This window comes from Indicator indicator, chromosome 34 (assembly GCF_027791375.1).
Source record: "Indicator indicator isolate 239-I01 chromosome 34, UM_Iind_1.1, whole genome shotgun sequence".
Lineage (NCBI taxonomy): Eukaryota > Metazoa > Chordata > Aves > Piciformes > Indicatoridae > Indicator > Indicator indicator.
In genome coordinates this window covers 7709071-7736591 of record NC_072043.1, presented here as the reverse complement: position 1 = coordinate 7736591, position 27521 = coordinate 7709071, and the positions used below count along the sequence as shown (strand labels likewise).

The 27521-nt window shown below is 58.6% G+C and overlaps 1 protein-coding gene across 1 annotated transcript in view; it reads left to right on the top strand.

Moving 5' to 3' along the window:
• KIRREL3 (kirre like nephrin family adhesion molecule 3) overlaps positions 1-27521 on the top strand; it is a 104437-nt gene that overhangs the window by 34973 nt on the left and 41943 nt on the right. The window contains exons 3-5 of the mRNA XM_054395578.1: positions 16052-16209; positions 17344-17494; positions 21978-22083. Coding sequence (XP_054251553.1) covers positions 16052-16209; positions 17344-17494; positions 21978-22083 — 415 coding nt within the window. The remainder of the gene's footprint in view (positions 1-16051; positions 16210-17343; positions 17495-21977; positions 22084-27521) is intronic.

Below are 27521 nucleotides of genomic sequence, written 5' to 3'. Positions count from 1 at the left end.
TTGCTCAATGCAACATTCCAGCAGGTCCCACCAAGGCAGGAGGCATCTCCAGGGGCTTCTCCCAGGAGCACTGCCCTGGCCTGAGTTGGTAGGTGCTGGAAGGAGCTTCCCAGCCATGGATGTGCTTCACTTCCAGCAGCTACAGCAGGGAGGAGAGCTGGAGGCAGCCTCACCTCATCCCACACTGACCCTGCTCCACCACACTCAGCCTTGATTTCTTCCCCATGAGGGTGGTGAGAGACTGGCAGAGGTTGCCCAGGGAGGTGGTGGAAGCCTCATCCCTGGAGGGTTTTGCAGCCAGGCTGGATGTGGCTGGGAGCAACCTGCTGTGGTGTGAGGTGTCCCTGCCCATGGCAGGGGGGTTGGGACTGGCTGAGCCTTGAGGTCCCTTCCAGCCCTGACAGTTCTGTGATTCTGTGAGTCTATGATTTGGTGTCCTGGAAGCTTCTCCATCCCTCCAAACAGCCTGAGCTGCAGTCAGGCATTCAGCACTGGGGAGCAACTGCTTTAAGTTGTCCCAGGAGTGGTTCAGGTTGGACATGAGGAACAATTTCTACCTCAAAAGGGTTGTCCAGGCCTGGCCCAGGCTACCCAGGGCAGTGGTGGAGTCTCCATTCCTGGAGGGGTTTCAAAGCTGTGGTGGAGATGTGAAGCTGAGGGCCCTGGTTTGGTGTTGCCCTGGCAGTGCTGGGTTAGGGCTGGACTCTGTGATCTGAAAGCTCTCTTCCAACCAAACCAATTCCATCATTGTGTGATTCTCTTCTGGCAACCCTTTTGTCCTGTCCCTTGCTCCTAGGGAGCAGAGCCCAACCCCCACCTGGCTCCAGCCTCCTTGCAGGGAGCTGCAGAGAGCAATGAGGTCTCCCTCAGCCTCCTCTTCTCCAGGCTCAACACCCCCAGCTCCCTCAGCTGCTCCTCCCCAGCCCTCTTCTCCAGACCCTTCCCCAGCTTCCTTGCCCTTCTCTGCTCCTGCTCCAGCCTCTCAATGTCCTTCTGGCAGTCAGGAGCCCAGAACTGAAGCCAGCACTCAAGGGGTGGCCTCAGCAGTGCCCAGTCCAGGGGCACAATCCCTGCCCTGCTCCTGCTGCCCACACCATTGCTGCTCCAGCCCAGGCTGCTGGTGCCCTTCTTGCCCACCTGGCCACCCCCTGCCTCATCTCCAGCTGCTGTCCCCCAGCACCCCCAGGGCCTTTCCTGCTGGGCACTTTCCAGCCCCTCTGCCCCAGCCTGGAGCCTTCCTGAGGTTGTTGTGCCCCAAGGGCAGGATCAATCCCAATCTCCCAGGCTTCCTCACTGTGCTCTTCATCACTGAGTTCCCATGGAACCTCTTGGCCTCTACCAGGCCAACAGCTGGGGACACCTGCTGGGTGAGCACACCACTCCATGACACCCACACTAGGACACCCACTCCATGACACCGACTCCAGGACACCCACTCCAGGACACCCACCCCAGGACACCCACCCCAGGACACCCACCCCAGCACCAACTTCTCATTTGCTTGAGGGCCACAAATTTGCAGTGAGCACAGCAGGGCCCTGCTGCAGCTGGGAGCTCCCCATGGCAGCAGGCAAGGACTCAAGGTGTGTGTGAGGAGCAGGCACCAGGGCTCTGCTGAGGCTCCCTGCAAGGCTCAGGGCTTTGAACCTCTGTGGAGCAGGCAGGATTTGTCCCACCCCACCCTGCAGAAGCTGAGATCTAAGGGCAGCTCCCAGCAGCAGCAGCTGGCTGAAGAAGGGGGGCAGCTCCTGGGGGGGGGGGGGGGTTTGCTCCAGCTCTTGATTGCTTCCTTCTCTTTTTTCTTCCTTTTTAGATTGTTTAATGAAAAGAAAAATTTTTCCCTTTTTTGATAGAAAACAATTTGAAACCCTCTGACATGTGGGGAAATAATGAATTCTGTTTCTCCCCACGCTCTCTGATCTGTCAGTTTGCACCCAGGAGCTGCACACACAGCAGGAGGAGGAGGAGGAGGCAGGGGTTGCTGGCCTACATTGGGTACCTAATGACTTCTGCCTCCCCCCCTTGCTTCCAGGAGAAGCAGCAGTGGAGGAGACACAGGAGGCAGCCTCTGCCCCCACCCTTGGGTCAGCTCTTTATAGCTGGAGGTGCTGGAGGTGTGTGGTGCTTGTGCCAGAGGGGTGCTTGGAGCAGCTTTGGGGTGCCAGGAGCAGGTTCTGCAGCAGGAGGCTGCTGGAACACTGCAGCAGGTTGCCCAGGGAGGTGGTGAAGGCTCCATCCCTGGAGACACTCCAGGTGAGGCTGGACAGGGCTCAGAGCAGCCTGATCCAGCTGGGGCTGTCCCTGCCTCCTGCAGGGGTTGGACCTGGTGAGCTCTGGAGGTCCCTTCCAGCCCAGCCCATTCTGTGACTCTGTAACCTACCTGCAGCTTGGGTGTTCCCTGCTGCCCAGCACCCTCAGAACCTGCTCCCTGCTGCCCAGCACCCTCAGAACCTGCTCCCTGCTGCCCAGCACTGCCACAGGGCTGGGGCTGCTCTGAAGCTGTTATCAGGCAGCAGTACATGGAGAAGGTTTAACCTCACAGCTATCAGCTGGCACTGCCCTTGGCTGCCCTCCTGTGCCTGGCAGCCTTCCTGAAGGACCTGCAGCCTCACTGGTGGGACTGGGGCAGTGGGAGGCAATTCCACCAGCAGCTTTCTCTGCTCAGCTAAGGCTTTCTTCATTGTTATCTAATTCCAGCTGGCACAGGGGAGGTCTGAAGCCACTTCATGTCACCCTTCAGCAGTGGCCATGGAGCCTCACATGTGCTGAGCCCTGCATGGAGAACTGCAGGGTTTTAAAACACCAGGGCTGGTTGAGCTGAGCCTCTTCTGCTCACACCTGAGCTGAGAGCCTCTGGCACCACTGAGCAGAGTCTGGCCACAGCCTCTTGCCCCCCAGGGGCCCTTTAGCTCTTGCTGAGCATTGCTCAGATGCCCTCTGGGGCTGCTCTTCTGCAGGCTCTCAGCCCCAGGGCTCTCAGCCTTTGCTCCTCACACAGCTGCTCCAGGCCCCTCAGCAGCTTCCCAGCCTCCCCTGGACTCTCTCCAGCACTTCTCTGTCCCTCTGCAACTGGGGAGCACAGAACTGCCCCCAGGACTGCAGCTGTGGCCTCAGCAGGGCAGAGCAGAGCAGAGGGGCAGCAGAACCTCCCTTGCCCTGCTGCCCACACTCTTCTCCATGCCCCCAGGACACCCTTGGCCTTCTTGGCCCCCAGCCCACATTGCTGCTCCTGGGCACCTTCTTGGCCCCCAGGGGCACTCCCAGCTCCTTCTCCTTGCAGCTGCTTCCCAGAGAGGAGATTGAAAGGGAAACAAGCCCCAGGTGCCTGCTCCTGCCCAGTGCTGCTGCCTGAGGAGCTGAGCAGTGCTCAGTGGATCAGCACAAGGCTTTGCTGCTGAGCTTTAGCATCACCTCTGAGAGTGCCTCAGACCATACAGCTTTGCTGAGGATGCTGTAGCCTCCCTGAAGCCTCCAGGCACATGCAGGATGCCCAAGCCACAGCCTCCTGTCACAGTGGAGGTCCTGCCCTGCTCACAGCTGTAGGGCTCAGTGCAGAGCAGCAAGGCTTGCACAGGAGCTGCTCCAGCTGGAGAAGCTCATGGCTCCACTGCCAGATCACAGGATCACAGATCAGAGGATGTTAGGGGTTGGAAAGGACCTCCAGAGATCTTCCAGTCCAAGCCCCTGCCAGAACAGGACCAGAGCAGCACTCAGGTAGGGACACTGTGGCTGCTCCAGGCATGTGAAGCAGGCAGAGCTGGAAGGGAGAGCTGGCATCTGCTGGTGGGGGAAGTTCAAAGAGAACAAGAGAGGCTTCCAGGCACAGCAGTCCTCCTGCAGGACCTGAGCCTGACTCCATGGGGCTGGAGATCAGCTCCTAATTAAGCTACAAAACTCTTCCATCTCTCACCCAAGCCTGGCTTGAATGAATGTGAGTTGGGGAAAGCTCCTCAAGAGAGGCTTCCAGGCACAGCAATCCTGCAGGACCTGAGCCTGGCTCTGTGGTCACAGGATCAGAGGATGTTAGGGGTTGGAAGGGACCTCCAAAGGTCATCAAATCCAACCCCCCTGCCAGAGCAGGACCAGAGAATGCAGCACAGGTCACACAGGAACACATCCAGATGGGGCTGGAAAGGCTCCAGAGCAGGAGACTCCACAACCTCTCTGGGCAGCCTGCTCCAGGGCTCTGCCACCCTCCCAGTGCAGAAGTTCCTCCTCCTGTTGAGGTGGAACCTCCTGGGCTGCAGTTTCCATCCCTTGCCCTGTCCCAGGGTGCAACTGGAGCTGGGAGCAGAGGAGCCTGAGGGCTGCCCTCATGGCTGGGGATAAAGATGTGCAGGGCTGGAGCCAGGCTCTGTTCAGGGGTGGCCAAGGACAGCACAAGGGGCACTGGGGGCAAGCTGGAGCAGAGGAGGTGCCCTGGGAACAGGAGGGGAAACTTTGTCCCTGTGAGGGTGCCAGAGGCTGGAGCAGGCTGCCCAGAGAGGTTGTGGAGTCTCCTGCTCTGGAGCCTTTCCAACCCCCTGGCTGTGTTCTGGGTGCCCTGCCCTGCTCTGGCAGGGGCTTGGGTGGGTGAGCTCCAGAGGTTCCCTTCCAATCCCTCCCATTCTGTGATGCTGTGTGAAGTCTGCAGGACACAAACAGAGCCTGGCAGGAGCTGCTGACAGCCAAACATCAACCTGCCTGGGCCAGCTGGGTGGTGAGGAGGCCAGGGCAGGAGCAGGGCATCTGCTGGGGCTTCCTTCCCTTTCAGCTGCAGATGTCCAAGAGTCTCACTCTTTGCAGGAGGAATGTTTCATGGTCCCAGTCAGTGCCTGGCCAGGTCCCTGCACAGCACCTGGGGGTTTATTAGAGCTCAGAGGGCTCTGCCAATCCTCCTTTCCTCCTCCTAGAGGTGGCTTTGGAGTGGAACACAAAAGGTCTCTTGTCCTGTGTGGGATCTGCTCCTGCTCCCTGCAAGAAATGGCTGCAGCCCAGAGCCAGCAGAGCTGGGGAGGGACTTGGGACAAGGGCTGGGAGTGCCAGGATGAGGAACAATGGCTTTGAGCTGGGAGAGGGGAGACTGAGACTGGGGAGGAGGGAGAAATTCCTTAGAGTGGGGGTGGGGAGAGCCTGGCACAGGTTGCCCAGGGAGGCTGTGGCTGTCCCCTCCCTGGGTAGATCTTGCAGTCACAGAATCAGTTAGGTTGGAAGAATCTTGAAGGTCATTTTGTTCAAGCCTCAACCCAGCACTGTCAGGGCACCACCACAGCAGGGCCCTCAGCACCACAGCTCCAGGGCTTTGAAACACTCCAGGGTGAGGACTCCACCACTGCCCTGGGCAGCCTGGGCCAGGCCTGGACAACCCTTTTGGGGCAGAAATTGTTCCTCATGGCCAACCTGAACCTGCCCTGGAGCAACTTGAGGCCATTTCCTCTTGTTCTTGGCAGAAGAGACCAACTCCCACCTGGCTCCAGCATCCTCTCAGGAAGTTGTGGAGCAGCAGAAGGTCTCCCCTCAGCCTCCCTGTTCCTGCCCAGGGGGGATTGTGGCAGCTGGGTGTGAACAGAGCTAAATCCTTAGGCAGAGGAGGAAACCCCAAGGGGCTGGGCAATAGCAGCAGCTTCATTCCCAGCTGCTCAGGCTGGGGAGGACTCCTCCCTGCTGGCCACCCCCCACCCAGTCTGCTGCTCAGGAACCCTCCCTCTGAGCTGCCACCAGACAACCAGGCCCAGGGGGGAGATGAACTCCTGAAACTTTCATCCCTGTCCCACCCTCCCTGCTCCCCTCCTGCCTTTTGATTTATTTTTCAGCTGCTTTCCTCAGGCTCTGCTGCTCCTGCATCCTCTTCCCCTCCTCCTTCACTCTGCACCAGCCAAGACCCTTTCCAGGGCATCCTTCAGCCTGTCCAGGCTCAGCCCCCTTGGGCCAGCAGAGCTCAGGGCAGGAGTAGATGCAGGCTGGAAATGGAGGGACAGCAAAGAACCTCTCAGCTCCTCCTGTTCAAGTCAGGACCCTGGGACAGGTCTCTCAGAGCTGTCAGTACAGCACAGCCCCAGGAGGATGAGCAGAGGGCTGGAGCTGCTCTGCTCTGGAGACAGCCTGAGAGGGTTGGGGTTGTGCAGGCTGGAGAGGAGAAGGCTCCCAGGAGACCTTCTTGTGGCCTTGCAGGATCTGAAGGGGGCTCCAAGAAAGCTGGGGAGGGACTTTTGAGGGTGTCAGGGAGTGATAGGACTTGGGGGGATGGAGCAAAAGTAGAAGTGGGGAGATTGAGATTGGATGTTAGGAAGAAGTTGTTCCCCATGAGGGTGGTGAGAGACTGGCACAGGTTGCTCAGGGAGGTGGTGGAAGCCTCATCCCTGGAGGGTTTTGCAGCCAGGCTGGATGTGGCTGTGAGCAACCTGCTGTGGTGTGAGGTGTCCCTGCCCATGGCAGGGGGTTGGGACTGGCTGAGCCTTGAGGTCCCTTCCAACCCTGACAGTTCTGTGACTCTGCAGTCACCATCCCCTTGCCACCCTTCCCAGGGTGGGTGACCCTGCCAAGGCTTGGTGTGGAGGAGATGCAGGAAGGCTGCCAGTCATGCAGATAGCCTCCAAATGTTTGCTCTTCCATCCCATGCCAATCTGAGCCAAGCCAGAGCCTGGCAGCACACGGCTGGGGGGCTGAGAGCTCTGAAGTGATGCCAGGGTTGGCATCCTGCTCTCTGTGCACTGACAGTGGCCAGCCTGGGCTGAGTTCTTTCCAGCCTGTCTGGGTCACAGAGTCACTGAGGCCAGAAAAGACCTTTCAGGCCAGCCCTAAACCCAGCACTGCCAGGGCACCACTAAATGGTGGAGCACAGAAGGGGGCCAGCAGCTAATTAAGTCCTAATTTTGCTGAGCATCATTGGCAGCCAGCTTCTTGTCCAAGGCACACCCCAAGAGTCTTGATGCACTAGGGGAGATGAGGAAGAAATTCTTGAGATTGAGGGTGGGGAGACACTGGCACAGGCTGCCCAGGGTTGTGCCTTCCCTGGAGGTGCCCAAGGCCAGGCTGGATGAGGCCTTGAGCAGCCTGTGCTGGTGGGAGGTGTCCCTGCCCATGGCAGGGGGCTGGAGCTGGATGAGCTTTGAGGTCCCTTCCAACCCAACCCCTTCTGTGGTTGTCTGATGAGTGAGCACTTGCAGAGGGCTCCTCTCTGGAGCAGGACAGCCTCATGCTGGGAAGGCAAGGAGCCCACAGAGGCTACAGGCTGAAGCCTGCTTCCTCCACAAGCACCATGCCATGGAGCAAACTGGGAATGCCCTGGGATGGACATTGGCAGAGGGAAAGGCTCTTGGCAGTGTTTGTAGTGCAGAAGCTTCCAGGAGGCAGCTGTGTGCAGAGCAGGAGTGCAGGCCCCCAGAGCAAGGCTGTGGTGATGCCCTCATAAGCCTGACTTGTCTACAAGAGGCAGACATGGCTCTGTGACTGCTGCAGCACGGGGCCTGCATGCACAAAGAGCTTCCTGCAGCACAGCGCAGCTCCCACCCCCCCTGCCTGCACCCCGGGGGCAGCAGAGGCAGAGGACTCCCTCCAGGCTTCCTCCCTGGGGCTCCTGAGACTTTCCTTCCTGTAGAGACAAAGCACAGAGCAAAGCTTCCCTTGTCCACCTTGACTTCATCACCAGGATGTGTTCCTGTGTGGCCTGCCCTGGCTGACCCTGCTCTGGCAGGGGGCTTGGCTGGGTAAGCTCCAGAGGTCCCTTCCAAGCCCTACCATGCTGTGAGCTCCTCTTTGCAGAGCTGCCACCAAGTTCTCTCAGCAAACCACTCTGGAGGGCTGGGGATGCTCTTGGTCTACACTGAGCCTCAGCTCTGGGGCTAGGAAGCATCCTCCAACGGTTGGCAGCTCCTTGTGATCACCAAAGCCATCCTCTGGTCGCTGTTCTTTGCTCAGCACAGCTGTGAGATGAGCCCAGAGCACCACAGACCCCGAGGCAGGATGAGCACCAGCAGCACCTTGCCCAAGGGACCTCATTCCTCACAATCAGAGAATCACAGAATCACCAATCAGGTTGGAAAAGACCTCAGAGAGCATCTAGTCCAAGCTTTTACCTAATCCCTAACCCCTCCTGACAACCAAACCCTGGCTCCAAGTGCCACAGCCAAGCTGGTTTGGAACACCTCCAGGGATGGGGACTCCACCACCTCCCTGGGCAGCACATCCCAATGGCCAATTCCTCTTTCTGGGAAGAACTTTCTCCTCACCTCCAGCCTAAACCTCCCCTGGCACAGCTTGAGACTGTGTCCTCTTGTTCTGCTGCTGCTTGCCTGGGAGCAGAGCCCAAGCCCCCCCTGGCTCCAACCTCCCTTCAGGCAGTTGTAGAGAGCAATGAGGTCTGCCCTGAGCCTCCTCTTCTCCAGGCTGAACACCCCCAGCTCCCTCAGCCTCTCCTCACAGGGCTGTGCTCCAGACCCCTCCCCAGCCTCCTTGCCCTTCTCTGGACACATTCAAGTCTCTCAATGTCCTTCTTCAGCTGAGGAGCCCAGAACTGGACACAGCACTCCAGGGGTGCTGTAAGCAGTGCTGAGCACAGGGCAGGATGACTTCCCTGCCCCTGCTGGCCACACTCTTGCTGATGCAGGCCAGGATGCCCTTGGCCTTCTTGGCCACCTGGGCACACTGCTGGCTCCTGGTCAGCTGCTGTCACCCAGCACCCCCAGGTCCCTCTCTGCCTGGCTGCTCTCAGCCACTCTGACCCTCAGGACACACTTCTGAGCCTGTACCTCAGCTGAACATGGCTCAGAGCAATCCTCAGCGGCTGCTCAGTATCTGCCTCTCCAGCCCAGCAGCTGGGTGGTCCTTCCCCACCATGGTGGCCCACAAGGAGGGGCTGAGGGAGCTGGGGGGGTTGAGGCTGGAGAAGAGGAGGCTGAGAGAGACCTCCTTGCTCTCTGCAGCTCCCTGCAGGGAGGTTGGAGTGAGGAGGGGACAGCCTCTGCTGCTTGGTGGCAAGGGACAGGAGCAGAGGCAATGGTTCCAAGCTGCAGCAGGGGAGGCTCAGGCTGGATGTGGGAAATATTTCTGTCCTGGAAGGGTTCCCAAAGCTTGGAATGGTCTGGCCAGGGCAGTGCTGGAGTCACCCTCCCTGGGGGTGTTGCAGCCCCGTGTGGAGCTGGTGCTTAGGGACATGGATTGGTGCTGAGCCCTCAGTGCTGGGTCGAGGCTTGGGCTGGGGGAGCTTGCAGGGCTCTGCCCACTGCATGGATTCTGGGAATCTTGTGAGCAGCTGGGGGTTGAATCAGTCCCCAGCAGGAGGTCTGACACAAAACCAGCAGTGAGGAGCTCCCAGGTACACCCACAGGAGGCACAAGCAGGGAGCATCCACTGGGAAGTGCCTGGGGAGGTTGTGGCTTCCTCCACTTCCAGGAGCTGCCTCCTGCCTGGGGGATCCTCTTCTCTCCAAAAACATTGCAGAGGGTGGAGGCTCTGGCTGCTCACCACGGTGCTGAGCAGCTGCCAGGAGCTGCTTGGGGCAGGCAAGCTCAGCACTGAGGAGTCCTGCTGGGGTCTCAAGGACTGATCAAGGCCTGCAGGCTGGGGCTGTGTGCAGGGCTCCCCCCAACCAACCAGCCCAGTTCAGAAGCTGCAGCATGCACAGCCCAAGAGCAACACCAATCTGCTTGGGTTCCTTGGTGCTGATGTCCTTGAGAACATCCTTTGCCCAAAGAGCAAGGAGAAGAGACCCCCCCCACACCCCTCACACCCCCCCAAAGCTGTCCTGACTCATCTGAGCTCAGTGATCTGAAAGCAAGCCAGTGATGCTTTGAGAGAAAATCAGAGGTTCAATGAAGCCCAGCAAGGCAGGGCTGGGAAGAGACCTCTGGAGCTCACCCAGTCCAAGCCCTGCTCCAGCAGGGCACCCACAGCAGCTTGCCCAGGGGCACAATGCCCAGGGGAGGTTGGAAGCTCTCCACACAAGGACACTCCACAACCTCTCTGGGCAGCCTGCTCCAGCCCTCCAGCACCCTCACAACAAACAACTTTCTCCTCCTCTTCACCTCCAACCTCCTGGGCTCCACTCTGTGCCCAGTGCCCCTTGGCCTGGCCCTGGGCACCACTCAGCAGAGTCTGGCCACAGCCTCTTGCCCCCCAGGGGCCCTTTAGCTCTTGCTGAGCATTGCTCAGATGCCCTCTGGGGCTGCTCTTCTGCAGGCTCTCAGCCCCAGGGCTCTCAGCCTTTGCTCCTCACACAGCTGCTCCAGGCCCCTCAGCAGCTTCCCAGCCTCCCCTGGACTCTCTCCAGCACTTCTCTGTCCCTCTGCAACTGGGGAGCACAGAACTGCCCCCAGGACTGCAGCTGTGGCCTCAGCAGGGCAGAGCAGAGCAGAGGGGGAGGAGAAGCTTCTTTGATGGGGAGAAGTTTCTCACTGTTTCTGAGGTGGATTTTCTCTGCAGTGCAGGACAGAAGAGTTCTCCAGCTGAGGTCCTGAGTGCACTGCCAGGAGCAGGATGCCTTCCACTGGAGCCTTCCACCTCCCAACCCTGAGGATTATAGACTCATAGAAAATGTTGGGTTGGAAGGGGCTGTTGAAGCTCCTCTAGTCCAACCCCCAGGGTCTCAGTGCAATGTCCTTGTGGTGGGAATCCACCTGGACTCCCAACCCCACGACTGTCACCCATCCCTCTGGTTTGGTTGAGCTCTCATGGGCTTGAGCCACCCTGGACTCTTCTCTTTCAAGAAGGTTCCCAGGAGACCTTCTTGTGGCCTTGCAGGATCTGAAGGGGGCTCCAAGAAAGCTGGGGAGGGACTTTTGTGGGTGTCAGGGAGTGATAGGACTGGGGGGGATGGAACAGTAATAGATAAGGGGAGAATCAGATTGGATGTGAGGAAGAAGTTCTTCCCCAGGAGGGTGGTGAGAGCCTGGCAGAGGTTGCTCAGGGAGGTGGTGGAAGCCTCATCCCTGGAGGTTTTGTAGCCAGGCTGGATGTGGCTGTGAGCAACCTGCTGTGGTGTGAGGTGTCCCTGCCCATGGCAGGGGGGTTGGGACTGGCTGAGCCTTGAGCTCCCTTCCAACCCTGACAGTTCTGTGGTTCTGTCACTCTCCCATCCTGTGATTCCCTTCAAGCTCTCCAGACATGCAAAGGTTAACTCCAAACATCTCCTCTCCTTCCCCTCCCATGTGAACCGGGAAGGTTTCCCCACCCAGGTGATTAGAGATGAGGAGCTGAGGCTGTGTGGTGCTGCCTGCTCCTCACACCAGTGCTGGGAGCAGAGGGGATCAATTATGGATCATGGCTCCACGCTGCTGCCTTCTTGCTTTCCCTCTTCTTTCTTTTTACCTTTTTATCTTTCAGTCTCCTTCTCCTTCTCCTCCTGTCCCCAGCTGGAGCAGGGAAGGAACACATCCACCCTTCACTGGTTCCTACTCATCAGAGCCTCTCTTTCCCACCCAGGTCCCCTCATTAGGGTGCCTGGAGACCATCCATAATGCATTGGCTACATGAAGAGCTGGGGGCTGATAACCACTTCCTTGGGACAGCTTCATCCTCCTCCCTTCCCCTTCCCCCTCCCCTCCCCTCCCCTCCCCTCCTCTCCCCTCCCCTCCTCTCCTTCTTCCCCTCCCCTCCCCTCCCCTCCTCTCCTCCACCCTCACACCAAACAACTAAAATGACCTTGGAGTCACCTGTAGGGACTTGAAATGATCTTGGAGTTACCTGTAGGGACATGAAGTGACCTTGGAGCCACCTGTAGGGATCTGAAGTGACCTTGGAGTTACCTGTAGGGACATGAAGTGACCTTGGAGTCATCTGTGGGGTCCTGAAATGACCTTGGAGTCACCTGTAGGGTTCTGAAATGACCTTGGAGTCATCTGTGGGGTCCTGAAATAACCTTGGAGTCACCTGTAGGGTTCTGAAATGACCTTGGAGTCACCTGTAGGGACATGAAGTGACCTTGGAGTCATCTGTGGGGTCCTGAAATGACCTTGGAGTCACCTGTAGGGACCTGAAATGACCTTGGAGTTACCTGTGGGGAGCCTTTAGCTCTTGATGGGCATTGAGAAGCTCTCCCTTGCTCAGCTGGAGGCCCAGCTGGGCTGCTCTGAGGAGCTGGTGTTAAGCAGAAAGGCAAAAGCCTCCAGCTTCCAAGCAGGGGGAGCAGCCCTGTCAGGAATATTAAACATCTCACCTCAGAAGTTCTTCTTTTCATTCCAAGATGCTCTTCAGAGGGAGGCCCCTGGGGTGGGGGTGGGTTTTGTCTCTTTCCCTGCTCCACCAGATGGGTTTGCAATGTTTTACAAGCTGAGGTCAGGTTCAATTAATGACTTCAGTGAGGAGAAAAAGAAACCATCAAAAAAATGTCTGTGTGGGGTTTGTGCTTTTTGGGTTTTGAGCAGCTTGAAGCCATCCAGCAAGGGGCTGGTAAAAATGGAGAAGGGGGTAAAAAAAAAAAACTTCTTTGTGTTTCAACAGCCTCAGGATGAAAGAGAATTGTCCACACAGCCCTGGGGGTGAGGAGAGTGAGAGCAGCCCTGCAGGGAAGGACTTGGGGGTGCTGGGGGGGAGAAGCTGGCCAGGAGCCAGCAATGGGCACTGGCAGCACAGAAGGCCAAGGGCAGCCTGGGCTGCAGCCAAAGCAGTGTGGCCAGAGCTGGAGAGAGGATCCTGCCCCTCTGCTCTGCTCTGGGGAGACCTCACCTGCAGGGCTGGGGCCAGATATGGAGCCCTCAACACAAGAGGGACCTGGAGCTGCTGGAGAGGGTCCAGAGGAGGCCACAAAGATGATCAGAGGCTGGAGAAGCTCTGCTGTGGGGACAGGCTGAGGGAGCTGGGGGTGTTCAGCCTGGAGAAGAGAAGGCTCCAGGGAGACCTCAGAGCAACCTTCCAGTACCTGAAGGGAGCTCCAAGAAGGCTGCAGAGGGACTGATCCCAAAGGCCTGCAGGGACAGGACCAGGGACAATGGTTTGGAATGAGAGCAGAGCAGATTGAGATTGGATGTGAGGAAGAAGTTCTGCAGCAGGAGGCTGCTGGAACACTGCAGCAGGTTGCCCAGGGAGGTGGTTGAGGCTCCATCCCTGGAGATATTCCAGGGGAGGCTGGAGAGGGCTGTGGGCAACCTGCTCCAGGGGAGGATGTCCCTGCTGCCTGCAGGGGATGGACTGGATGAGCTCTGGAGGTCCTTTCCATGCTCCCAAACCATTTTTCAGAGGCTGCCACACTGCAGCTCACCCAACCCAAACACCTTCCTTGGGCTGTTTATTTTTTTTTCCTTCTTCTAGTCTTGTAGCATGGAAAATAAAAAAAAAAGAAAAAGGAGATTTTGGGTCCATGCAGCAAAGCTTTTTTCCTTCTTCTCCTGCTGGTGCCTGGGTTGCAGGCAGTGAGCTGAGAACTCCATCACTCAGAGCAGCTGGCAGCTGTGTGTGTGCCCAGCCTGCTGTGCAAGCTGCACATCTGCCCTGCCTGCAAATCCCTCCAGCAGCCACCTCAGGGCTGTCAGAGATCCTAATCCCCTTCCACCCCCTGAGCTCAGGCCAGCCCTGCAGCAAGCAGCCAGCAAGTTCTGAGCCTTCCTCAGCCAAGCTAAGAGACCAGGAACAGCTCAAGGAGCAGCAGCAGAGAGAGACCTGGGGACTGCAGAGAGAGCTTCATGGAGTCATGGAATGGGTTGGGTTGGAAGGGACCTCAAAGCTGACCCAGTTCCAACCCCCTGCCATGGGCAGGGACACCTCCCACCAGCACAGCTTGCTCAAGGCCTCATCCAGGCTGGCCTGGAACACCTCCAGGGAGGGCACAGCCACAGCCTCCCTGGGCAATCTGTTAGTGCTGGCTTCAGTTCTGGGCTCCTGACTGCCAGAAGGACATTGAGAGGCTGGAGCAGGAGCAGAGAAGGGCAAGGAAGCTGGGGAAGGGTCTGGAGAAGAGGGCTGGGGAGGAGCAGCTGAGGGAGCTGGGGGTGTTGAGCCTGGAGAAGAGGAGGCTGAGGGAGACCTCATTGCTCTCTGCAGCTCCCTGCAAGGAGGCTGGAGCCAGGTGGGGGTTGGGCTCTGCTCCCAAGGAGCAAGGAACAGGACAAGAGGAAATGGCCTCAGGCTGGCCCAGGGCAGGTTCAGGTTGGCCATGAGGAACAATTTCTTTCCCTTGAGGGGTGTCCAGGCCAGGCCCAGGATGCCCAGGGAGGTGATGGATTCCCCATCCCTGGAGGAGTCTCAAAGCCCTGGAGCTGTGGTGCTGAGGGCCATGGTTTAGTGGTGCCCTGGCAGGTTCAGGGCTGGTCAGGATGATCTCAGAGCTCTCTTCTCACCAAAACAATTCTGTGGCTCTGTGGCTGTGAGCAGCTCCTGGCTGGAGCAGACCCAGGCAAGGGAGCAGAGATGAAAGCTCCTCCCTGCAGCTCCATTTCCCATCTCTTACCATGCTGGGGGTGCTCAGAGAGGCTTCAAGGATCTGATTGTGCAAGAGGAGGCCACACTGCTGTGCCCTCCCCTCCTCCTTTCCTGCCTGCATCCCTCCTCAGGTCTGGCTTGGAGCAGCAGCCATGCCCAGGGGCTGTGTGGTAGCAGCAGAGCCAGGTCCTGGTGGCTCTGTAATGAGGATGCAGCCTCACACCAGGCTGCCAGGCTGAGGAGGCTTCAAAGGGAGGCTGAGATCTTAAACAGCTCCCTGACAACCCCCCTGCAACATCCTCTTGCAGCGAGGGAGAGGCTTCAAAGGCTGTGGTGGGAAGAGGGAGTCTGACCAAGGGAGAGGAGTTCCAGCACCTCCTGTGCAGGGTGACAGCAGCCCCGAGGAGGAGGGAAAGCAAGAGGGGAATCAAAGCAGAGCCCAAGGGCTCCTCCAGCCCTCCCTGACAGAGGGCTGCCAGCAGAGTCCTCTTCAAAGGCAGGAGACCATGCTGCTGGCACCCAGAATAAGCTCTTTCCCCTCCCTGAGTGCAACATCCAGCTCCTGCTCTGCCCCTCCACACCACCCTCAGCCTTCCCCTCTGCAGTCAGAGCAGCAGAGGGCAGCCCAAAGCCCCCCAGGCCCCATGAGCTGAGTCCAGCAGCAGCCTGGGGAGGAGTTGCCTGGGGAGGAGCAGAAGGGCAGAGCCAGATAGCAGGGATGTTCCCTCCAGCCCTCACCTGCCTCCTGCAGCTCAGGAACATCCTGGCCCTGAGCTCTTGAAGTATTTAGTAGCCTGAGATGCATTTCCCTACCATGGGCTTGAGCCCTCCTGCCACTGCAAAGCTCAGGCAGCCCAGGGACCTTCCAGGACCAGCTTCTGCCACTGCAGTTCCACTCTGGAGCACAGCTTCCAGGTGAGGAGCCAAAGGCAAAGTGGCTCTGATGTGGTGAGCTGGGGCTGGATGCTCCCATGGCCATGTCCTAGCTGGCTGCAGGGCTCTGGCTGGTCACAGAGCGGTGCTGGTGGATCACAGACCAGTGCTAGTGGATCACAGACCAGTGCTAGTGGATCACAGACCAGTGCTGGTGGATCACAGACCAGTGCTGGTGGATCACAGACCAGTGCTGGTGGATCACAGACCAGTGCTGGTGGATCACAGACCAGTGCTGGTGGATCACAGACCAGTGCTGGTGGATCACAGACCAGTGCTGGTGGATCACAGACCAGTGCTGGTGGATCACAGACCAGTGCTGGTGGATCACAGACCAGTGCTGGTGGATCACAGACCAGTGCTGTGGATCAAGACCAGTGCTGGTGGATCACAGACCAGTGCTGGTGGATCACAGACCAGTGCTAGTGGATCACAGACCAGTGCTGGTGGATCACAGACCAGTGCTGGTGGATCACAGACCAGTGCTGGTGGATCACAGACCAGTGCTGGTGGATCACAGACCAGTGCTGGTGGATCATAAACCAGTGCTGGTGGGTCCCAGACCAGCTCTAGAGGGTCCCAAACCAACACTGGAGGATCCCAGATCAGCCCTGGTGGGTCCCAGACCAACCCAGGTGGGTCCCAGACCAACCCTGGAGGGTCCCAGACCAACTCTGGAGGGTCCCAGACCAGCCCTGCTGGGTCCTAGCCCAGCCCTGGTGAATGCCAGGTAGGGGCAGCAGACTGGTGGGCTGCCAGGCAGTGAGTGCCCTGTGTGCTGCCCCTGCAGTGCCTCCAGACGACCCTGTGATCCTGGGGGGTCCTACCATCAGCCTGAGGGCAGGAGACCCTCTGAACCTGACCTGCCACGCGGACAACGCCAAGCCTGCCGCCTCCATCGTCTGGATGCGCCGAGGAGAGGTCATCAACGGAGCCTCCTACTCCAAGGTGAGGCAGGAGGGGCACCCAGAGAGGAGCACCAGGCCTGGACACTGCTCCTCACACAGTCCCCAGACCTCCAGGGCAGCAGCTCCAGCCCTGCAGAGCTGAGATTCTCACCCTGCATCCCCCATGGCACCTGAGCAGGGCACAGGAGCAGCCAAGGGACACCCAGCTGGGCTCTGCTCTGCATTTGACTGCCTTGCTGCAGGCTCTCTCTGCTCAGAGCTGCCTGCAATGCCCACTGCAGCCCCCAGAAACCCACCTGCCTCTGGGGTTCAGCTCAGGCACCACAAAGCCACCAGCAGCCTGGGCTGGAGCAGCAATGGTGTGGGCAGCAGGAGCAGGGCAGGGATTGTGTCCCTGGACTGGGCACTGCTGAGGCCACCCCTTGAGTGCTGGCTTCAGTTTGGGGCTCCTGACTGCCAGCAGGACATTGAGAGGCTGGAGCAGGAGCAGAGAAGGGCAAGGAAGCTGGGAAAGGGTCTGGAGAAGAGGGCTGGGGAGGAGCAGCTGAGGGAGCTGGGGGTGTTGAGCCTGGAGAAGAGGAGGCTGAGGGAGACCTCATTGCTCTCTGCAGCTCCCTGCAAGGAGGCTGGAGCCAGGTGGGGGTTGGAGCAAGGCTTGAGCAAGGCTTGAGCAAGGCTTGAGCAAGGCAGATCTGAGCAAGGCAGATCTGAGCAAGGCTTGAGCAAGGCAGATCTGAGCAAGGCCCCAGGCTCCCTACCCACTTCCATACATACAAAATGCCAGAGGTCACTTGGTCCAAGGGGCACTAAAGCTAACATGCAGCCACCCAATGGGAAGCCTTCTGCCAGGCTATGACCATAACAGGCAAGAGGCCAGGACCTCGTATCTGGGGCAGCTTACATGCTCTGACCCCAGCTGGCATCTTGTTTACCAGACAGGCAAGGGCCTGTCCCCTTTGTTCCTTTTCTCACCTTGCCCTGTTGTTGTGGCAGGAAGGAGGGGAGAGAAAGGTCCTGTCTGGACATCTTGAGGCCTGTCTGGGTTTGTACTGGGCCATGTGTCATGGCCTCACCACACCAGGCTGGGACTGGCTGAGCCTTGAGGTCCCTTCCATCCCTGAGAGCTCTGTGGGTCTGTAACATCCTTTGCTGCCCTCCCTGTCTGCTCCCCCAGACGCTTCTCCGTGACGGGAAGAGGGAGAGCATCATGAGCACCCTCTTCATCGGCCCCTCCGACATCCAGAGCGGGGACAGCATCGTCTGCAGGGCCACCAACAAAGCCATCCCCGGCGGCAAGGACACCTCTGTCACCATCGACATCCAGCGTGAGTACCGCCCGGGACCGCCCCCCGGGACCGCCCCAACGATCCGGGGCTGGAGCAGCTCTGCTGTGAGCACAGCCGGAGGGAGCTGGGGGTGTGCAGCCTGCAGAGGAGAAGGGTCCAGGGGGACCTCAGAGCTGCCTGCCAGGACCTGAAGGGATCCTGCAGGAGGGCTGCAGAAGGGTTTTTCATGAGGGGGTCTGGAGACAGGACAAGGAGGAAGGGTTTGAAGCTGAGGCAGAGCAGGGTGAGAGATGGAGAGAGAGATCCTGCCCCTCTGCTCTGCTCTGGGGAGACCTCAGCTGCAGGGCTGGGGCCAGATATGGGGCCTCCAAAACAGGAAGGACATGGAGGTGCTGGAGAGGGTCCAGAGGAGGACACAAAGATGATCAGAAGCTGGAGAAGCTCTGCTGTGGGGACAGGCTGAGGGAGCTGGGGGTGTTCAGCCTGGAGAAGAGAAGGCTCCAGGGAGACCTCAGAGCAACCTTCCAGTACTTGAAGGGGCTACAAGAAGGCTGCAGAGGGACTGCTTACAAAGTCCTGCAGGAACAGGATGAGAGGCAATGGCTTCAAATAGAGAGGAGCAGATTGAGATTGGATGTGAGGAAGAAGTTCTGCAGCAGGAGGCTGCTGGAACACTGCAGCAGGTTGCCCAGGGAGGTGGCTGAGGCTCCATCCCTGAAGATCTTCAAGGTGATGCTGGACAGGGCTCTGGGCAACCTGCTCCAGGGGAGGATGTCCCTGCTGCCTGCAGGGGTTGGACTGGGTGAGCTCTGGAGGTGCCTGTCCCTGGAGGTGTTTCAAAGAGGCAGAGATGTTGTGCTGTGGGCCGTGGTTTAGCCCCAGCCTTGGTAGAGTCAGAGGATGCTTGGGCTGAAGGATCTTCAAGGTCTCTTCCAATCAAAATGATTAAATGATCACTTCCCTTTTCAATTCATGAAGCCAAATCCTCCTTCCTCCAAACCCTACCCATTCAGAGGTCCCTTTCCTGCTCCTCTGCCACTCATCCTGATGTCCTTCCACGTGGAACTCACAATCCCTGCAGCTCTGCCTCCCAACACCTCTGCATGGCAGCTGCTCTTCCAGAGCCCAATTAAAGCTGACTGGAGCAAACTGACAGCAAATTCACCATTTGGAGGTCCCTTCCAACCCAGACCATTCTCTGATTCCATGATCTTAGCAGCAATGAAAGGGCTGAGTCACAAACCCTTCCCCTTCCAAAGGAGAACTGGAAGGAGGGGGAAGGAGCTGGCAGGAGCCCTCCCAGAGCAGGGGCTGCAGTGCAGCACTGAATGTCCCCAGCTGGAACATCTCTGCAATGAGATTTCCCTTCCAGCAGCCACATCAAAGCCAACCTGCTCCCAGCACCCCCCCCCCAGGGGGTTAAAGCCAAGTTTCATAGTTTGATTCTCCATAAACCATTGACAGTGCCTGGGTCTGCAGCAGCCTGGGGAGCAGCAGGGGGGCAGCAAAGCAAAGGCAGAGCTCCCGAGCTCCAATTGCTCATTGCTCACCCTTGGGTCTCAGGGGGAGAAGGGATTTGGCTCTGCTTTGTCCAGCAGCAGGGAGGAACAGGAGCCAAAAGTCTGGGAACCAAGAGGATGAGCAAAATGAGGGTCAGACCTCAGACTGTCCCCTTGCTCTTGGGTGTCCCTGTGGCCTCCTCTGCCCTCAGCTGGTGCTGTGAGGCAAGATCCAAGACTTTGCTTCATTTTATTTCCCCTTTTGGGAGGTGTTAACTTTTTCATCTCATTTTTGGGTGGTTGTTTGGAGCAGTGGATGGAGCAGGGCTGGGTTTAGGGCACAGCAAATGACAGGCAGAGCTCCTCAGCTATCAAACAAAGGGAAGGAGCTGGAGGCAGAGCTCCTCAGCCATCAAACAGAAGGAGCTGGAGGCAGAGCTCTCCTCAGCCATCCATGGGGAAGGAGTTGGAGGCAGAGCTCTCCCTAACCATCCATGGGGAAGGAGCTGCAGGCAGAGCTCTCCTCAACCATCCATGGGGAAGGAGTTGGAGGCAGAGCTCTCCCTAACCATCCATGGGGAAGGAGCTGCAGGCAGAGCTCTCCCTAACCATCCATGGGGAAGGAGTTGGAGGCAGAGCTCTCCTTAACCATCCATGGGGAAGGAGTTGGAGGCAGAGCTCTCCCTAACCATCCATGGGGAAGGAGCTGCAGGCAGAGGTCTCCTCAACCATCCATGGGGAAGGAGTTGGAGGCAGAGCTCTCCCTAACCATCCATGGGGAAGGAGCTGCAGGCAGAGCTCTCCCTAACCATCCATGGGGAAGGAGCTGCAGGCAGAGCTCTCCTCAGCCATCCATGGGGAAGGAGCTGCAGGCAGAGCTCTCCCTAACCATCCATGGGGAAGGAGCTGCAGGCAGAGCTCTCCTCAGCCATCCATGGGGAAGGAGTTGGAGGCAGAGCTCTCCCTAACCATCCATGGGGAAGGAGCTGCAGGCAGAGCTCTCCCTAACCATCCATGGGGAAGGAGTTGGAGGCAGAGCTCTCCTTAACCATCCATGGGGAAGGAGTTGGAGGCAGAGCTCTCCCTAACCATCCATGGGGAAGGAGCTGCAGGCAGAGCTCTCCTCAACCATCCATGGGGAAGGAGTTGGAGGCAGAGCTCTCCCTAACCATCCATGGGGAAGGAGCTGCAGGCAGAGCTCTCCCTAACCATCCATGGGGAAGGAGCTGCAGGCAGAGCTCTCCTCAGCCATCCATGGGGAAGGAGCTGCAGGCAGAGCTCTCCCTAACCATCCATGGGGAAGGAGCTGCAGGCAGAGCTCTCCTCAGCCATCCATGGGGAAGGAGTTGGAGGCAGAGCTCTCCCTAACCATCCATGGGGAAGGAGCTGCAGGCAGAGCTCTCCCTAACCATCCATGGGGAAGGAGCTGCAGGCAGAGCTCTCCTCAGCCATCCATGGGGAAGGAGCTGCAGGCAGAGCTCTCCCTAACCATCCATGGGGAAGGAGCTGCAGGCAGAGCTCTCCTCAGCCATCCATGGGGAAAGAGCTGGAGGCAGAGCTCTCCTCAACCATCCATGGGGAAGGAGCTGGAGGCAGAGCTCTCCCTAACAATCCATGGGGAAGGAGCTGCAGGCAGAGCTCTCCTCAGCCATCAGACAATGAGGAAGGAGCTGGAGAGGAGCCTACAAAGAAAAGTAATTAGCTGCTGTTGGCTAACAATGGGAGGTGTCAGGACGCCTGCAAAGGAATCAGGAGCCCAGGAGATCTCTCTGGGCCCCTCTGCTGGAGGAGCTCATTTGTATTCCCGAGGCTTCCTGGCTGCATTGTCATTTGAATTGCACATTTTAGCACCAGATTAAGGGAAAGTGAAAATCCCTCTAATTTCTCTGTCATCCCTTCCATCAGCTGGGCAGGTGGCTGCCTGCTGCTCACAGCTCAGCTCTGCCTGGGTAAACAGCAGGGGGAAGGGTGAGGCTCTGCTCCTGCTGCCCTTCCCTCACTCCTCTCAACCTGGGTCACTGCTGAGGCCACTCAGCTTTCTTCCAGCAAGGAAAATCCCAACCCATCCCACACCCCACAGGACGGATTAACAGAGTCACTGAATCCCAGCATGGTGGAGGTGGGAAGCGACCTCTGGAGCTCATCCAGTCCAAGCCCTGCTCCTGCAGGGCACCCACAGCAGCTTGCCCAGGGGCACAATGCCCAGGGGGGGTTGGAAGCTCTCCACACAAGGACACTCCACAACCTCTCTGGGCAGCCTGCTCCAGCCCTCCAGCACCCTCACAACAAACAACTTTCTCCTTCTGCTCAGCTGGAACCTTCTGGGCTCCACTCTGTGCCCTCTGCAGGCACTGCAGCAATGTCTCATCTTCAGGGCAGGAGAGACTCTTGTCTGGATCAGTGCTGGAGCAGGAGCAGAGAAGGGCAAGGAAGCTGGGGAAGGGTCTGGAGAAGAGGGCTGGGGAGGAGCAGCTGAGGGAGCTGGGGGTGTTGAGCCTGGAGAAGAGGAGGCTGAGGGAGACCTCATTGCTCTCTGCAGCTCCCTGCAAGGAGGCTGGAGCCAGGTGGGGCTTGGGCTCTGCTCCCAAGGAGCAAGGGACAGGACAAGAGGAAATGGCCTCAAGCTGCCCCAGGGGAGGTTTAGGTTTGCCATGAGGAACAATTTCTTCCCCTTGAGGGTTCTCAGAGCCTGGCCCAGGCTGCCCAGGGAGGTGATTGAATCCTTACCCCTGGAGGTGCTTCCAGGAGGCAGAGCTGTGGTGCTGAGGGCCATGGCTCAGCCCCAGCCTTGGCAGAGGTAGGGAATGGTTTGGGTCTGGATGAGCCTCAAGGCCTTTTCCAACCAAAACAATTCTGTGCCTCTGGGAGCCTGCCAGGCTCTCTCCCAGCCACAGGAAGCATCCTCAGCACTTTTGCCACCTGCTTCCCACCAGATCCTGCTGCCCATGCTCAGCAGCCTGTGCTGCAGGGGTGCTGCAGCTCACCTTGGCATCACTCATGGGCTGCTCTCTCTCCCTTCCCAGACCCCCCCCTGGTCAACCTCTCTGTGGAGCCACAGCCAGTGCTGGAGGACAACACTGTGAAGTTCCACTGCTCTGCCAAGGCCAACCCTGCTGTCACCCAGTACAGGTAAGCTCTCTGCCCTGCTTGGCACCACCTCACAGCTCACCACAGCTCTCTGCTGGCAGCTCCTCACTTCCCCACCACGCAAAGTGGGGACCCAAGAGTGGCCACCAAGCTCTGGCTGTGGTTCCTGGGGGCTGCTCCTCTGCTTGGGGGTCCCTCTGGCTCACCCCCAGGTCCTCCAGACAGGGGCTGTGGTATCTGCAGCCACACAGAGCCCCTGCTGAGAGCAGCAGGGACCTCCTCCTGCTGTCCTCCTCTCTCCATGGCTCCCCAACGCTGCTCTTGCCTCCATGATGTTGTTGCACACCAAGAGGCTCCAGGTGGCTCCACATGAGGCCTTCTGCTGCATTTTGCTGCATGCAGCAAGCCCTTGGCCAGAGCTTTGGAGTGGATGAGAGGCCTGGCATGGGGCTGGCAGAGCCATCTCTCTGGGGACATGCAGAGCAGAGCGTGGTGAGGAATTGCCTGTGATGGGGAAGTTCCTCTGCTTTGTGCAAGCTCCTGGATGATCTGAGCAGTGCAGCTCCAGCTCCAGCTCCATGCCACCCTTCAGCAGCCACCCTGAGCCTCTGGGTGCAGCCAGCAGCAGGGAGCTGAGCTCAGAAGGGGCCAGAGCAGAGGTGCCAGGGCTGGAGATGTTGGAGGGACATAGGGAATGGTCTCTCCTTAAATGAGACATCCTCCTTCATGGGACATCCTCCTCCCTTCATGGGACATCTTCCTCCCTTCATGGGACATCTTCCTTCCTTCATAGGACACCCTCCTTGAGTGAGCAGGGCCATCATTACCTCCTGGGATCTTCAATGATCTGAGGCCACACCTCAAATCCTGGGTTCAGTTTTGGGTTCCTGACTGCCAGAAGGACATTGAGAGGCTGGAGCAGGAACAGAGAAGGGCAAGGAAGCTGGGGAAGGGTCTGGAGAAGAGGGCTGGGGAGGAGCAGCTGAGGGAGCTGGGGGTGTTGAGCCTGGAGAAGAGGAGGCTGAGGGAGACCTCATTGCTCTCTGCAGCTCCCTGCAAGGAGGCTGGAGCCAGGTGGGGGTTGGGCTCTGCTCCCAAGGAACAAGGGACAGGACAAGAGGAGATGCCCAGGAGGCTCTGCTACTGAGCCAGCAGAGTGGGGTCCTGATCAATGTCTATCAATATCTGAGGGGTGGGTGTCAGGATGAAGGTGCCAGGCTCTTTGTGGTGGTGCCCAGTGATAAGACAAGGAACAGGCACAAGCTGGAACCTAGGAGGTGCCACATCAGCATGAGGAGAAAGTTGTGAAGGTGCTGGAGGCCTGGAACAGGCTGCCCAGAGAGGTTGTGGAGTCTCCTTCTCATCCCCCTGGATGTGTTCCTGTGTGCCCTGCCCTGCGTGACCCTCCTCTGGCAGGGGGTTGGACTGGATGACCTCTGGAGGTCACTTCCAACCATTCTGTGATTTCACAGCAACCAGTCCCAGCCCCATCCCACCACTGTGCTCAGTCCCTCACCAGTCCCACCCTGAGCTTCTGAGCATGCACACAGAGCAGCTCTCTGCTTCTGCAAGAGCTTCAGCTGACAATAATGAAGGAGGCAGCCCCAGGGACAGGTGCCCAGGACCTGTTGGGCTGCAACAGCTTCCTGATTCCAGTGGAGTTTGTTGGTAGGAACAGTTGCCTCTGGCTGGGTCCCTGTTGACAGCAGCACAGAGCAATGGTTGGCTCCAGGTTCCACAGGAAAGTCATTAATTGGGGAAGTCAATTAGTGCCAGGGATGCAAATGGCCCTGCCCTCAGCTGCAGTCAGGAAGAAAACAGAGTGTGAGCACCTGGGAGAGCATCCCACACACCATGACTGAGTCTGGGACAACCAAAGGCCAAACAGGAACCCAAAGGTGCCCAGGGCTTGGCCCAAGTTCTGCTCCAAAGCTGGGGGCATCTACCCTGATGCTCAGCAAGCGGAGCTCCACATCACCCCTGAACCCACCAGCAAGGCTCCCCACTTGCTTTTCTCCTTCATCTTGTTGAGCATGGGCCAGCCCCAGGCACAAATCCAGGCTGGGTGCAGAGTGGGTTGAGAGCAGCCCTGAAGAAAGAGCCTTGGGGGTGCTGAGTGCTGAGCAGCTCCCCAGGAGCCAGCAGTGACCTCCTGCAGCCCTCAGGCAGCTGTGTGCTGGGCTGCAGCCAGAGGAGTGTGGGCAGAGGGCAGGAGAGGGGATTCTGCCCCTGGGCTCTGCTCTGCTCAGACCTCACCTCCAGTCCTGCCTCCAGCTCTGCTGTCCCCAGCAGGAGAAGGACTCAGAGCTGTGGAGAGAGGCCAGAGGAGGCCACAAAGATGCTCCAAGGGCTGGAGCAGCTCTGCTGTGAGCACAGGCTGAGGGAGCTGGGGGTGTGCAGCCTGCAGAGGAGAAGGCTCCAGGGGGACCTCAGAGCTGCCTGCCAGGAGCTGAAGGGATCCTGCAGGAAGGCTGCAGAGAGACTTTTGCTGAGGGTGTCTGAGACAGGCCAAGGGGGAATGGTTTGGAGCTGAGGCAGAGCAGGGTTAGAGTGGAGCTGAGGAAGAAGTTCTTCAGCAGGAGGGAGGTGAGACTCTGGCACAGGCTGCCCAGGGAGGCTGTGGCTGCCTCCTGCCTGGGGGTGTTCAGTGCCAGGCTGGATGAGACCTTGAGCAGCTGAGTCCAGCTGAGAGGTGTCCCTGGGCATGGCAGGAGGTTGGAGGAGATGGTCCCTGAGGTCCCTTCCAACCTGAGCCATTCTAGGATCCTGTGATTGTTTTGGTTGGGAAAGGCTCACCAAGGATCACCAAGCTGAACCCTTCCCCATCTCCACCAAGGCTGGCACCCACCCATGGCCCTCAGCACCTGAGCTGCTTCTCTCCAGCTGATGGCCTCACAACACTCCTCCTGTCCCTGTTGCCATCCTGTCAGTGCAGTGGTTTTGCTCTGCTCCATAGGGACACTTCTTGACAACACCAATCTCCTTTTCCAGTCATAAATCCACAGGCAGCTCCCTGCCTGGGATGCAGCAGCAAGCTGCCACCTTGCTTGGGGTGCTGAGGGGTGCTGAGGTTCGGCTCACCTTGGCACCCTGGGGTTTTGTGGCTGAGAAAGGCAAACAAGGTCAAACATCTCACCCAAGGGTCACAGAATCATGGCATGGGTTGGGTTGGAAGGGACCCCAAGTTCATCCAGTTCCAACCCCCTGCCATGGGCAGGGACACCTCCCACCAGCACAGCTTGCTCAGGGCCTCATCCAGCCTGGCTTGGAACACCTCCAGGGAGGGCACAGCCACAGCCTCCCTGGGCAACCTGTGCCAGGCTCTCCCCACCCTCATTCTATAGAATTTCTTCCTCATCTCCAGTCTCCATCTCCCCTCTCCCAGCTCAAAGCCATTGTTCCTCATCCTGTCACTCCCAGCCATTGTCCAAAGTCCCTCCCCAGCTCTCCTGGAGCCCCTTCAGGTACTGGAAGGCTGCTCTGAGGTCTGCCTGGAGCCTTCTCTTCTCCAGGCTGAACACCCCCAGCTCCCTCAGCCTGTCCCCACAGGGGAGGTTCTCCAACCCTCTGATCATCTTGGATCCACTCCAACAGTTCCCTGTCCTTCCCCATGCTGAGCTGGGAAGTGCCTGTGGCTGGTGCTCCTCTCTGAGCAGAAGCCAGAAGCCCTTTGGTCCTGCTCAGCTGGGGCTTGCAGCCCAGACCCCTCACTCTCCTCCTTAGGGTGGTCACAGAATCCTAGAATCAGTCAGGGTTGGAAGGGACCACAAGGCTCAGCCAGCCCCAACCCCCCTGCCATGGGCAGGGACACCTCACACCAGATCAGGCTGGCCAGAACCTCATCCAGCCTGGCCTTAAACACCTCCAGGGATGGGGAGAAGAAATAAAATTCCACAGAAGGGTAAAATCCACACACCCCCACTCCCCCCTGCCCCTCCCCAAGCCCCCAGAGAAGGTTTTGATGAGATGCAGGCAGCTGCTGTTCCATGGGAGGTGTTTTGGTCCTCTCCTGTATCATACATCCCAGCCAGGGGGAGGGGTTGATGCCAGGAGAGGGAGGGTGGAGAGGAGACCTGGCAGTGAGATGTTCCTGCAGGGACAGTGCAAAGCTGCCACCACCCCTCCTCTCCTGAGCTGCTGTCAGAGCTCCCAAGGTACCTCACAACCTTTGGCCTGGGTGCCAGGAGGCAAAGCCAGAACCTCCCTGCTGGAACATTTCCTGGCTCCTGCTGCTGCTGGTGGGGCTGGCAGGGCAGGGGCAGGATGTCCTCAGCTGGAGACCTGCTCCCTCTGCTCCATTTCTTAGCTGAAGCCAACCTGCAGCTGAAGCTGGAGCAGAAATCTCAGCTCTCCCCCCAGCCCCTGGCTGGCAGCTGCAGCTCCTTGGCAAGGAGCAGGCTGTCCCCAGGGGGCTGTGGTGTCACCAGGGCTGTCACCAGGGCTGTCACCAGGGCTGTCACTCGCTGCTGGTGACACCAACAGCAAGAGGAGGGAGCTGAGCAGAGGGCTGCTGAGGTGTCACAGCCTGGGGGGGACACAGGGACGAGCTCAGCATGGCAGCAGCCTGCTCCTTGCCATCTGTGCCTCTCACCAGCAGCATCCTGCAGCCTCTCCTCCTGACCTGGGCTCTGTCCCACCTTGTGGTGGGTTGAAAATCCTCCCCCAGCATTCAACTGCCAGACCAGCTCAGCTGGAAGCAAGTGAAGCTGGAGTGGAGTGACAGGGGAGATAGAATCCACAGGGAAATGGGATGGATGGGTGGACTCCGTCACCTGAGAGAGTTTTGTTGGGTTGGTGCTTGGAGTCAATCATCTCAGAGGGCAATGTGGGGTTGGTGATTGGAGTCCATCATCTCAGTAGGCTTTGTTGGGTAGATCATTGGACTCCCTCACCTCAATGGGCTTTGTTGGGTTGATGATTGGAGTCAAGAATCTCAGAAGGCTTTGTTGGGTTGATGATTGGAGTCCTTGATCTCAGAGGGCATGGCTGGACTCATGGTTGGCCTCCCTCATCTCAGAGGGCTTTGTTGGGTTGATGGTTGGACTCCATCATCTCAGAAGGCTTTTCCAATCCATTCTTCCACACCTCTCTGATTCCCTGAGCAGCAGAGAACATGAACAGAATGTGCAATGCTTACAGCACTGGCAGGGATTCACAACAGCACAAGGACCTCCCTGGACAAAACCAGAGGAGCTACCAGCAGCTTCTCCACTCCCTGCCCCCTACCCCCCTGCACAGCTGGAGGAGGGAAAGAGCAGAGAGCTGGTTGGTAGGAGACTGGGCAGGGCAATGCCAAGCACAAATGCAGGCTGGGCAGGGACTGGCTGGAGAGCAGCCCTGAGGAGAGGCACTTGGGGGTGCTGGGGGAGGAGAAGCTCAGCAGGAGCCAGCAGGGAGCACTTGCAGCCCAGAGAGCCAAGCAGAGCCTGGGCTGCAGCAGGAGAAGTGTGGCCAGCAGGGCCAGGGAGGGGATTCTGCCC